At 43.0% G+C, this 13,333-nt stretch overlaps 2 protein-coding genes across 8 annotated transcripts in view; one reads left to right on the forward strand and one right to left on the reverse strand.

The window, feature by feature from the left end:
• Window positions 1-385: 385 nt before the first annotated feature.
• Window positions 386-11,349, forward strand: hyi (hydroxypyruvate isomerase (putative)). Its single transcript, XM_003220245.4, has 8 exons — window positions 386-691; window positions 3,467-3,578; window positions 8,675-8,789; window positions 9,415-9,493; window positions 9,774-9,823; window positions 10,026-10,095; window positions 10,674-10,808; window positions 11,053-11,349. The coding sequence occupies exons 1-8, from the start codon at window positions 490-492 to the stop codon at window positions 11,124-11,126; spliced, it is 837 nt and encodes a 278-aa protein (XP_003220293.2). The 5' UTR covers window positions 386-489; the 3' UTR covers window positions 11,127-11,349.
• A 598-nt stretch (window positions 11,350-11,947) lies between these two features.
• The window catches only part of szt2 (SZT2 subunit of KICSTOR complex), an 86,014-nt gene continuing 84,628 nt past the window's right edge, over window positions 11,948-13,333 (reverse strand). For all 7 annotated transcript variants that reach the window (XM_062978383.1, XM_062978381.1, XM_062978384.1 and 4 more), the window contains 2 exons: window positions 12,933-13,001; window positions 11,948-12,550 (listed from right to left, as the gene is read on the reverse strand). In XM_062978383.1, the coding sequence (XP_062834453.1) occupies window positions 12,410-12,550; window positions 12,933-13,001 (210 nt within the window). In that variant the 3' untranslated portion in view covers window positions 11,948-12,409. The remainder of the gene's footprint in view (window positions 12,551-12,932; window positions 13,002-13,333) is intronic.

Here is a 13,333-nt window from a genome sequence, read left to right on the forward strand (position 1 = left end):
GGAACCACTGGTGTAGTCTGACATGATGGTTGTGAGAGTGGTCCATCATTTCTGTGTTCTCAAATAATATGCTGTGCTTAGGTTGGTTCCTCAAGTGCTCTGCTATAGCTGGCTTCTCTGGTTGAGTGAGTCTGCAGTGCCTTTCATGTTCCTTGATGCGTGTCTGGGCAAGGCTGCCTGTGGTGGTCCCTATGGAGACTTGTCCAGACCTACATAGTATACGGTAGACTCCTGCAGAGGTGAGAGGATCGCTATTGTCCTTTACTGAACGGAGGATGTATTTGGGCTGTTAGGAATTGTGGGAGTTGAAGTCCAAAACGCCAGGCGGCCCTAAGTTGGCCCATGCCCGATTTGAAGGCACGCAGGGACAATCTCCGGCAACCTTGACGCCTCCGCATTGTCCCGACTGCAAGGCCCTCCCTCCGAGGGCGGCCCCAAGCGACCTGCAAGGCTGCCTCCTCCTCCTCCGCCTCGGCCTCCTCCTCCGCCATGGCTCCCTTGCGCTTGGCGGCCAACCTGGCCTGGCTCTTCCAGGAGGAAGCGACGCTGGCCGGGCGCATGGAGGCGGCGGGCAGGGCGGGCTTCCGAGCGGCCGAGCTGGCCTTCCCTTACGCCCAGGGAGCCCCGGAGGAGCTGCGGGCGGCGGCGGAAGGGGCCGGGCTGGAGGTAGTCCTCCTCAACACCCCGCCAGGTACTCCCCATCTGGCTGCAGCCCCCGCACACACTGGCTCCACGCTGCGGAATCCTGGGAGCGGCAGCTGGGGGAGGCGCCCACACTCTTTGGCAGAGAAGGCGAAAGACCTTGCAAAACTACAACTCCCATAATTCCAGAGCGTCGGGACACGCCAGTGAAAGTGGTCTCCAACTGCATGGGTTCTGAAGTGTAGATGCACCCTTAGGAGAAGGATGCTGGCGTTTTCAAAGAGCTTCTATGCCAGGCATGGGCAAACTTCGGCCCTCCAGGTGTTTTGGACTCCAACTCCCACGGCTGTTAGGAGTTATGGGGGGAGCAAAGTTTGCCCATGCCTGGTCTATGCCCACCTAAGATAGATCAGTAGGTCGCTTAGAAATCAACAACTCACCACTTCAAAAAGATGCACCTCCCTTTTTTTGCCTAGGCACTATCTAGAAATAAAATAGTAGTAGAATCTCACTTATCCAATGTTCTGGATTATCCAATGCATTTTTGTAGTCAATGTTTTCAATACATCATGATATTTTGGTGCTAAATTTGTTAAATACAGTAATTACTACGTAACAATACTGCGTATTGAACTACTTTTTCTGTCAAATTTGTTGTATAACATGATGGTTTGGTGCTTAATTTGTAAAATCATAACCTAATTTGATGTTTAATAGGCTTTTCCCTAATCCCTCCTTATTATCCAACATATTCGCTTATCCAATGTTCTGCCGGCCCATTTATGTTGGATAAGTGAGACTCTACTGTATAATTACAAATGTTTTGCCACTCTTTGTGAGCTTTTCCTACAGCTGTTTACTCTCTGGGTTGCTGTGAATTTTCTGGGCTGTATGGCCATGTTCCAGAAGCAATCTCTCCTGACATTTCACCCACACCAATGATACGCATCTTCAGAGGTTGTGAGATGTGTTGGAAACTAGGCAAGTGGGGTTTATATATCTGTGGAAAGTCCAGATTGGGAGAAACAACTCTTGTCTTTTTGAAGCAAGTGTGAATGTTGCAATTGATCACCTTGATTAGCATTTAATGGCCTTGTTAGCTGGCCCTGATTCTTGTCTAACATCTCCCAAGAAAGGATTCCTTCAGGCAAGAAGCAGCCAGACTTTGAATCTGGAAGCTTGTTAAATGCTAATCTATCAGGAGAGAATGCTTCTGAAACATGGCCATACAGCCCAGAAAACTCACAGCAACCCAGTACCCTATCTGTTTATATCTTTTTTCCCTCTGTGTCATCAGAGTCATTCAAGGATAGCCTCTACCCGTTTCCCACATGCTCAGAAGTTCCTTTCTGTGGGTTTCACATAAGCACCCATTTGGCCTATGTGTGTATGAACAGAATACTGGATTAGATGTGCTTTTGGTCTGTTCCACTAGAGCAGATCTTCTCTGAGCCCTTTGGGAGGCCTTAGAGATAGGATTTTCTTCCAGTTATTAACCTTCCAAGCAGGCCCTGGAAAAATTACCTTTTGGACTATCGTTTCCAGCATCCCCTTTAGCATGGCCAGTGTGGATTTTGAACATTATAGTCAAAAGAATAGCTTTTCTAAGTTCTACTTCAAAATGTTTATTCTTACTACACAGCTCAGCAAAAAAAAAAAAAAAAGTCTTGTCTTGGATTTTAGGCCTGCCCCTGGGTTTATTTCCAGGGGAAGATTCAGAAAATAGCATTGGATGGACAGCAGCTTTAGTTTCATAGATATGGTTATCATGGTTTTCAGTGGGCAAGCAGATGGCGACTGGTAGATGGCGTGTGTTCTGTATCTGAAAAACTAGAGCTGATAGGGGAAAACTGGTGTCATTTTTGGAAACAGCGGGTCAAATATACCCTGAAACAGGGTCACATTTGAGGCACCGAAATGTCTGTCGGCCAGTGACTGCAAAGTGCATTTCTCCTGAATTTTCTCCAACTTCTGTCACTCATCAAGGAGTTGTATTCCAACATCTCTTGGATGCTATATTTTTCCTATGATATGGGTTGGGCTGACCCCCCCCCCCCAACACACACACACAAGATAATTGGCCCACTCATTTTGGCTGCCAAGCTACTGGTTTCATAGAGGGCAAAACAGGCCTTCTTATTTGCTGAAGACACTTGAGATAAACTTCTTTCTGGACTTCAAAACATGTGAACATTAAGAACTGTGAATTCGGGACAAGTATTTCAAATAGTGCATACACTAAATAATAAAATTATTATTATATTATTACACTTGGCCCTCCAAGGAGTCTCCATTTGCAGATTTAACTATTCATTTTGAAAATATTTTTAAAATCTTAAAAAGGAAACTGATTTTGCCATTTTATACAAGCACAACATTGTACTATGCCACTGTACAGTGAGGGGGGGGGAGTATTTAGTCAGATACCAATTGTACAAGTCCTCCTACTTAAAAAGATGAAAGAGGCCATAATTTGCAAATAAATTCATGAAAAATCAGATAATGTGATTTTCTGGATGTGTTTTCTCATGTTGTCTCTCATAGTTGAGGTCTACCTATGATGCCAATTACAGGCCTCTCTCATCTTTTTAAGTAGGAGAACTTGTACAATTGGTATCTAAATACTTCCCCCCCCCCCCCCACTGTATATAATGGGAATTCCCGGAACCAAATCTCAGTGGATATCAAGGGCGCACTGTACTCGCTTTTCTATTTTAGTTTCCTGGACAAGGTGTCAGCACACAGCAACCGAATATATTTACATCTCTTCCCTATTTCAGCCCGAAAATATATTTTTTAAAAATATGTGCTGCTCTTTTCTCAGGGAACCAAGACAAAGGCGACATGGGATTAGGTGCTGTGCCTGGCCGCCAGCCTGAATTTCAGGAAGCCTTGGCTTTGGCTGTAAAGTATGCCAAGGAGCTGAAATGCCCAAGGTAATATTGTCATTAATTAAGGCGTTGATGTATGTATTTATTTAGAGCATTTACATCCTGCCCTTAAGCCAAAAGGGATCCAGAATGGTTTACAAATTGTTAATTTGACAGTTTCCTCCCCTCAGGCTGACAATCTAATAAGACATAACATGCAAGGAAAGAGGGACAACGGTGAGGGAGGAGATGAATATAGTATAATATATTAAATATAATACATCAAATCAACAATGGACTATGTCTTGTATAGGAGGCAATACCGTGCCTAGCCTATCAGTTGTTCAGTGCATGCAAAACCACGCATGATATCTCCTGTGGATGCTGTGTTGTTGTCTGATCTTTTACAAATCCCCTCTCTGCTGACCCAGCGAAGGTGAAGGGCATAGCCAGAACCTGTATTAGTCCTCACAAATCTTTGCAAAAGAAAGGGGGAAAAGGCTGCATGGATGCATCTGCCCATTTCTTAACATTACCTCACAGCAACCTTGAGAGCTATATTAACAGAGAAAGCCCAAGAGAAGTCGAACAAATTGCTCTAGTTCAGAAGTGAAGAAAGTGCCAAACACAAACTGCATCTAGCTCTCCTGGGGAGTTTTTGCAGGCCCCATATTTTTTAAAAATCCAGATTTTTTTCCGTTTGCCAGACTAGGGGATGTGGGAGACAATTTTTATACATTTTAGGCTCCAAAAAGCCTTTTTTTTTCCACAACAAGAAGTAACTTCTGGGTCTATTTCTGTTTGTGAGTGGAGGCGCTCCTGGACCTACAACGGCCCAGAGAGGCAAACGTGGTGACATTGGTTACATATTCTTTAAGACAGTGGTTATCAACCTTCCTAATGCCATGTCCCCAGCCATAAAATAATGTTCGTTGCTACTTCATAACTGTCATTTTGCTACTGTTATGAATCGTAATGTAAATATCTGATATGCAGGATATATTTTCATTCACTGGGCCAAATTTGGCACAAATACCCAATATGCCCAAATTTGAATACTGGTGGGGCTGGGAGGGGGGTTGATTTTGCTGTTTGGGAGTTGTAGTTGCTGGGATTTATAGTTAGATAGTTCACCTACAATTAAAGAGCATTCTGAAATCCACCAACGATGGAGTTGAACCAAATTTGGCACACAGAACTCCCGTAACCAACAGAAAATACTGGAAGGGGTTGGTGGGCATTGACCTTGAGTTCTGGAGTTGCAGTTCACCTACATCCAGAGAGCACTGTGGACTCAAACAATGATGGATCTGGACCAAACTTGGCACAAATACTCAATATGGCCAGATGTGAACACTGGTGGAGGAAAATAGACCTTGGCATTTGGGAGCTATAGTTGCTGGGATTTACAGTTCACCTACAATCAAAGAGCCCCTTGAACCCCACCAACAATAGAATTGGGCCAAAGGACAGGCGGAGAGATCTTCAACTTTCTCTGCCAAAGGGGTCGCCTAAGACCATCAGAAATATGCATTTTCTGGTAGTCTTTGGTGACCCGTCTGAAGCCCCCTCACAACCCCCCCCCCCGGTGTCCCTACCCCCAGGTTGAGAATTGCTGATCTAAGGGCTATTGGGGCTTTGGGAACATTTCTTCAGGGGTGACAGTGAGGTTGAAGCCCTCCATTCTCACCAGGGGCAACCTAACCACTGAAAGTAGTTCACCCCTGCTCTATTCTTTGTCTTTGGAGGGAATGGGACAGGGACCTCCTTGCTGAATGTAAACATAGTTTCTTCTATATCACCAGTGTATTTTTCCCTGGTCTTTTCTATTTTGAAGGTAAACGTAAAGGTTTCCCCTTGACATTGAATCTAGTCGTGTCTGATTCTAGGGAGTGCTGCTCATCTCCATTTCTAAGCCAAAGAGCCGGCGTTGTCCGTAGACGCCTCCAAGGTCATGTGGCCAGCATGACTGCATGGAGTGCCTTTGGAGCGGTACCTATTGATCTACTCACATTTGCATGTTTTCGAACGGCTACAATGCATATCAGCCCCAACCATCATTACCATAATTAAGGAGAGGAGCTGCAGATAAAACTAGGAGAGAGAATCATCTTGCCTACATGTGTCTTATTCATGCTCTATTATTCATCCTGGCATAGAAAGTGACAAACAGACAACTAAAACATAGAAACATAGCATAAAAGCAGATATATCCACAGTGTCCATTGAAGCTTTGACAAGCTAGCTAGGAACTGTAGTTCTCTGCATTCAGAGGTCCTCAGGTAGACTAAAATTGGGGAGTATATGGTCCTCCAGATGATGTTGGACTCTTAACTCTCATCAGCTCTCTCCTATGTATCCAATACTATAGGAATATGTGAACTGAGGACCAACAGCATTTGGAGAAGCACCCATTTATATCTTTAGATAGGGAAAGGTTAGTCCTTACCTTAGTTCACAGAAAGCATAGGGCCAGCTCTTCCTGGCACAAGTGAGAGAAGCATGAATGAGCTTGTATTGCTATGCTATTATTCCTGTAGGATTTTTCCACATTAAAGATCTCTGATTTACCAGTGCCACTACAAGAACTGTTGCGAAGCCTCCCTCATTCAAGGTGGTTTCTCTTGGTGTTAAATCTTCAGCATATAGCTTGTGGGAGGAGATGCTTTGGATAGGCAAAAAGAAGGCAAGGATAAAAGGGAGCGAGAATGAATAGGAAGACTTGAATTTTCCTGCATTGATACATACTATTTCGAGAGAGCAGTCTGGCTTTGAGAAAGGTTGAAGTGAGATAGCTTGAAGGACAGAAAAATAACAGTTTGGTACACATAGAGGAAGACATAGGTTAGGGAAAGAAACCAGAAAGGGCAGTAGCAAAGGAATGGGCAAGTATGGATATAGCATCATCTCTACAGCCTGGTTCTGGCATGATCGGAAATCATGTTACTTCACTTCTGGTTCCAGAAATCAGCAGAAAGGTAGCCGATTTGCACAAGATTTTTAATTTTATTTTGTTTAGTGGTGGGATAATTGCAGAGCCAAACTGTCATGTTTTGTGGCAGTTTGTGTTTTCTATTTTGGCTAGCCAGAGAGGGTATGTATGCAGCTCAGATAGCTTTTTTGGAGCAGGAAAAGTGACTTTGTCTGCTGGCTTTGCAAGGAAGTGAGGTGAAAACAAAAACCTTTCTATTTCAGAGAGTAGCCTAAAGCAGGGATAGAAATTGTGTCTGTGTGTGCCTTCAGATTGTCTGTCGACTTGTGATGATCCATGTATTTCACAAAGTTTTCTTAGGCAAGGAATTCTAAGAGATGGTTTTGCTAGTTCTTTCCTCTGAGATATATACTACAGTACCAGGTATTCATTGGTGGTCTCCCATCCAAATACTAACCCAGGACTGATCCTGCTTAGCATCCAAGATCAGATGGGATATGGCGCTTTCAGGTTACTTAGGCTGTGTACTGAGCACATAGAAATTGAAACATAGTTCCCAGCAGTCCTATGCAGCATTGCTGATGCTGAGGAATGCTGGAAGTTGTAGTTTGACAAAATTTGGCAGGCCACATATTTGCATCTCAGGGTAGAGGAAATCAAGAAGATGAGGAAACTAATGAAACCAATTATTGGTCACTTTCCTTTCCTTTAATGGAGTTTCTGCTTCATATTGACAGTTTAAATGGCAACGCTTGTCTTCAAGATTGTTTTCAGCATTGAAAACTGAAGCTTTACAGCTGGTTGACAATAATTTCTTAAAAAGCTCAGGGTACTTAACAGGTTGAATCTATGTGATCAGAATTAAACAGGTTCTGTTAGACAGGATTATCCTCATGTCCTGTAAGTTGAGTTGTGAGATGCTGTTAATGACTGATTGTTTGTTTCAGATGTCTCTGTTTTATGATGGAACTTCCAACTAACAAAATTGTTTTAAATTGATATAATAGAATAGCAGAATATTTGACTATAACTCTTAGAAACATAACTATGGATTTTTGCAGTAGAGGAGCTACAGCAGCAATCACTAGTGAACCAAATTTACCCTTGTGTCACTCTTAATGGCAACGGCATAAGATACTATCAGAATTAATCAATGATATCACTTATGCACTTTTAAAAAAGCCAGCTCAATGCACAAACTGAAGAGAAAAACAGAACAAACTCTTTGATGCCATACATATAGAAAACCACACCTATTTAAGCCATAAGGAGTCCCCAGTGGTGCAATGGGTTAAACCCGTGTGCTGGCAGGACTGCTGACGGAAAGGTTGGCGGTTCAAATCCGGGAAGCGGAGTGAGCTCTTGTCGTCAGCTCTAGCTTCCCATGTGGGAATATGAGAGAAGTCTCCACAGGATAGTAAAACATCTGGGCATCCCCTGGGCAACGCCCTTGCAGGGGGCCAATTTTCTCACACCAGAAGAAACTTGCAGTTTCTCAAGTCACTCCTGACACACAAAAAGGCCATAAGAAAATGAACACCAGTCTGTTGCTGTTAATCTCATATAGCAACAGTGCTAAAATCTTATTTTAGTCCTTTTCAAGACTAGAGACCTTTTGGTCCTTCAGAGGTTGATGAACTACTTACACTCTTCAGCATTGATCAGGCTGGCAACTAGAATCCAACAACATCTGGAGGACCACAAGTCTACTAGCCCATGATCTATGAGTGATTTATGCTTGGAAATGGAGAAGAATCTGTGTCTCCTAGTAAGCGGACTGTGCATGTCCAAGGATACCAAGAGCCTATAAATCTGCCTACAGTGATCTTGCACATATGGCCTGTGAATGTTCAAGAGCTAAATAACCTAAGTCAAGCCAGGCGGACTCATTTGAAATGAAGTGGCTGTAATTTTTATAGTAGTTCTTCAAGAATTCTAGATGCTCTTGCCATCGCTATACTAGATTGAAGGTAGTAGCCTGCGCCCACAGAAAGGCTTATGCAGTGATGTGTGCCGACTGTTCAGTGCTGAAGATCATCTCATGGGTCAGCACAGCACCTCTGGGCAGGATTAAACTGAGCATGAGACAGACTTCACTGCAGTTGCATCACAGAAACCTGGATGCTTGATCCAAGGGCGAAAAAAATCAGCAATAACCTTGCATCTGTCCATCTCAGTTCATGCCAGAGATATTAGATTCATTCTTACTCTCCCCTAATGTGGCTTATAGGATCCATATTATGGCGGGGCGAATCCCAATGGGTGCAGAGCGGGAGGCGGTGTCAGCACAGATGGAAGCTACCTTCATTGAGAACCTCAGATATGCTGCTGACATCCTGGTTCAGGTAGGCTCTGTGTGGCCAGTTGTTAATAGATTATGTTGCTTTTTCAGAAGAGTCATATATCTATTCAATCCTCATTCCACAAGGTATAAGATACTAAAGGTCTCTTCCCAAGCTCCAGCCTCATGGAGCTCAAAATAGCCCAAAAGATAGCAAAGTGGAGACATATCTGAGCAAACACCTCCAGGAGGTTGCTTAGTTTATGGAAAGGGAAAGAATTTGGCACTCACATATGAAACACTGTGGTTTTATTTATGTATTGTGTCAGAAGCAAACCAAGGGTACAGTTGTAATGTATTTAAAACACAAACAAAGTTAAAAGCTTGGCATTATACTAAATGTCCTTCGACCAGTAGCTGACCGCTTCGGGTGCCTCTGGTGTCGCTGCGAGAAGGTCCTCCATTGTGCATGTGGGCGAGTTGCATTGTAATAGGTGGTTGGTGGTTTGCTCTTCTCCACTGTCGTGGTGATGGCTCAAAAATAATCCAAAGGGCTAGCCATTGTGTACTGTCAGCTCTGGGAAGCAAGAGGGATATGAACTAATTGCTAAATTTGCCATCAAGTTTGCCATGTAAATCATTGGGCTCTGGTTGACTGCTATCTCCTGTTTTTTGGTTTGGTATTGCAGGAAAATCTGATCGGATTGTTGGAGCCTATCAACAGCCGGATTACAGATCCCAGGTACTTCTTGACCACCCCACAACAAGGTAAGCCAAGGCCAAAAGTCTCCCCTTCATAGGTGGGGATTGCCTTTTTTGAGAACAGGGATAGGTAAGTTGTGGCTCTCCAAATATTGATGGACAACTCTTATCAACCCTAGCTAGCAAAACCAATGGTGAGGAATGCTGGGAAGTGTAGTCCAGCAACATCTAGAAAGCCCCAAAGGCTACTCCATTGCTAAAGAATGGGTATTGAGCCTTTAAAATGCATAGAGAATGGAGAGCTAAAGCCAATTACTTGTGACAGTGTGAACCTATATTTCTTCAGCTGTTGCCATTTTGAAGAAGGTGGGACACCCCAGCCTGAAGCTGCAGCTGGTGAGTCTTTTTGATGGGATTCATTAAGAATCTGTCTTCTTTCCTTGGATGCAGCAGGTTGCTGTGCCTAGCACTATATTTGGTTAGAGCCTTGAAGAGGCTGAATTATTGGTCTTTATGCTGGGGGAGGAAGAAGATAGCAAAATCTTTCTTCACCTGCATGGGCTTGGTTTCAGGACAATAAATGATGTTTGCTCCACAGGATATTTTCCACTGCCAGATCATGGATGGTAATCTGACTCAGAACTTGGAAACATACTTTCCACTTATTGGTAAGGCATCAAAGGTGGTTTTTTAAATTGTTTTCCAGCATTTAACTTTACTATGGTCTCTCTGGGTTTTAATTTCCTATGTCTGTCTCCCAAACCATCTTGAAATCATGGATCCTTTGTAGCTTGGCATAATGAGAGTGCAGGTTGAATATCCCTTACCCAAAATGTTTGGAACCAGAAAGGTTTTGTATTTTGAAGTATCTGTATTTGCATATATGTGCATAATATCTTGGAGATAAGACCCAAGTCTAAATAGAAAATTCATGTAAGTTTCATATAAACTTTATGCACATAGCCTTGGAAGGTAATTTTATACAATATTATGAATAGTTGTGTGTGTATGAAGCAGATTTTGCACATATTTAACTTTCAGTAAACAAAGGTTATCTTCATCACCCATGTTGATACTTTTGGATTTTGGAAGATTGCAGATCTTGGAATTGTAGATAAGGAATGCCCAAATGGTATTGATGTTACAGTGATAAGTTTAATAATAGTGCCCATGAAAAAAATGAATACAGCAGGAACCTATGCCTGATGTTACATTCACTTCTGATGGTGCTTATCTTTCTTTGTAGGACACATTCAGATTGCCCAAGTGCCAGGACGTCATGAGCCTGATAGCCTTGGAGAACTGAACTACTCATACCTGTTCCAGCTGTTAGAATCAATGGATTACAGTGGCTACATAGGATGCGAGTATAAACCCAAAGGCAAGTTTTTTTCTAAGATCAAACAAAATAGTGATGAACCTTCTTCCTTTGTGTGGGTGAGTGGCATTAGAAAGCTCCTGTGACATACAGGGAGATGTTCTGCTCTGCTGATCATTCCAGAGAGCAGCAATCCAGGCTCTGCTTCCATATCTGGCTAACATAGCTCTTCAAAGCTTAGTTGAGGTTTGGACTGTTGTTAGTTAGCATTCGTGTTTAATGAGTATGCGTATTGCTTCTCTTGCAGGAGATACACTGAAAGGGCTAGGCTGGGCCCATAAGTATTGGGGAAGTCATGGTTTGCTGCATGACGGAAGCTGAAGAGTTAACCTTTGCAGTGGAAGAACAGAAATAAAAGAGCATTGGAGGTGGATTGAACAACTGTGCTGGCTTATTACTATACATCCGCAGAGGGGGGAAAGCAGCTTGGAAAGGCCACCCTTTCGGCATTAGCTCAATCAACTAAAATGTAGCTGTCTTGTGTCTCCCTCTGGATGCATACTCACAGCAGAAATAGTTATATTAATAAAGTAACGTCATTCAAGTGGTTCTTGTTACTCAACTTTAGCACCAGAATGTGCCACTGAATTCCTGGCTGTATTTTTCCCTGTGAGACATGCTCTCTTTTTTCCCTCCCAGCACAACCTGTCTACCACCCTCTCATTGCAATTATAAGAGCTGACCCTCCAAAGGAGTGCGAAATTATGTTATCACGCTAAATAATGGTGTTGGCATGCCTTTTCCTTCCTGCTATCAAAGAATGGGGAGTAATTTGGTGCAAAGGAGCAAAAGCTTGGGCTTGCCAGAACTAGCTCTATAGTACCACTTAGTGGCTCTAGATAAGACTGCTGAACTTTCTTAAATTCTAAGGGTCATCCAGTCCTCTAATTTTGATTTGCTTTTTTCTTGCACAGTGAAATACTACTTGAACTAGTCACATAATTGTGTGCCCTAGCTTTATTGCCTTCAGCAGGCCAGGACCTACTGGTAGAGGCCTTATGCTACAGCAAAAATCCTGGGCAATATATCTAACAATTCATTTGAACACAAACTGCCTTGGGAATCAAAGCAATTTCTCCCTAAAACAAATGGGGAACCTCCTCTGCTTCTCCCCTAAGACAAATGTAACAACTTCTGAGGAGAATCTGTGACAAAGTATTTTATTGTTATAATTATCCATTATTTTTAATTTACTGTACATTCACTTCATAGAAAAAATTCTCATCATTGTGTAATACCCTCCTGCTAAAACCTGTTTAGTGAGTCACTCTGAAAGGCCTGGCAGTCTGCACCTGCAGGAGCCTGCAGGACTGAATTCCAAAGGGGCACATCCACCCAAAGGCCTTGTTGGATACTTTCTTTGGGAAGGGCTCTCTTGGCCTTTCATCCAGGTTGCCCTTGCTGTGCATCAGAGTAGACCTGCTTCTTCTGTGAGTCAATTCAGCACAGACAGAATCCTTGAAAGTATCCTGACTTCTTATCCAGCCAGCTGTACCCTTGTATCATCCACTGTTCCTGCCATGCAAAGTGGTCTCTCGTTTGTTGCAGCCAACTACTGCAACTGGGTCCATGCAGCATGCTCCAATGAGAAGAACCAACCAGTGCTATAGTAGCCCTGTCCAAAGGTTGAAGCAAGCTGTGTTTATTACAGATTCCAGATGGTGGTATGTGGATACAAGTTGTGGCAAAGGGCTCTCGTTCTGGGGCTGTACTGGAAATGACTCCCGAAAAACCACTGTGAGACTCTGCCAAAAAATAATTAAAAATTATAACTGATCCCCATGATCTGTTCATTTGCTCACCAACAGACTCATCAAACTCTCCTCTTAATATTGCTTTCCTACTGCAAGTAGATTGCAGAAACCTACAGACTTGCATCCATTGTTGGAATCATCACTGGGTACAGCACCAAAGATAACCACGCTGATATACAGGAGCATTGCTTCAAATTCAAAGCAGGGTATCAGAACCCTTCTGCTTGTATCCAACAGCCCAAACAAAGCAGGAATTTCTCTGAGCCAATAGGGCTCCAGTCTGGCAGAGTAATCTCAAAAACTCTACTGCATAGAAAGCAGTGGAGTTTCAATTTCCCTTAAATATCCCCTTAATCAAAAGAAAAGCTCTCACCGTTTTTCCTGAATGGGAATCAAGGAAGACAAGCACAAAACAATCTGTGAATTTCTGGTTCAAAACGACCTGCAGAGAAAGTGTTGCATCAGAAATGTTATCTTGTTATGTTGTGATAAGCAAAAATCAGTAAAGCAATGGCATCCTACTCAGTGGGAGGATCAGATGCCTATGCAGGTGTGGTGGCTAGAAAGGAAAACATTTCAGTGGCAAAGTCATGGTGGGAGACAATCACTAAGAAGTTCAGAAACTTTATTCCTCCCAATCTCCACAAAAACCATGGAACAAAAAAGCTTTATACTAAGTCCAGAAAGAACTCTAATTTCAGAAGAGCTGTGTGTGAGAATTGCTCTCAATTCCAATAAGGTGCCAGAAGAAGCTGGCACTCATAGATGGAAATT

This window comes from Anolis carolinensis, chromosome 4 (genome assembly GCF_035594765.1).
Source record: "Anolis carolinensis isolate JA03-04 chromosome 4, rAnoCar3.1.pri, whole genome shotgun sequence".
NCBI classification, from domain to species: Eukaryota; Metazoa; Chordata; class Lepidosauria; order Squamata; family Dactyloidae; genus Anolis; species Anolis carolinensis.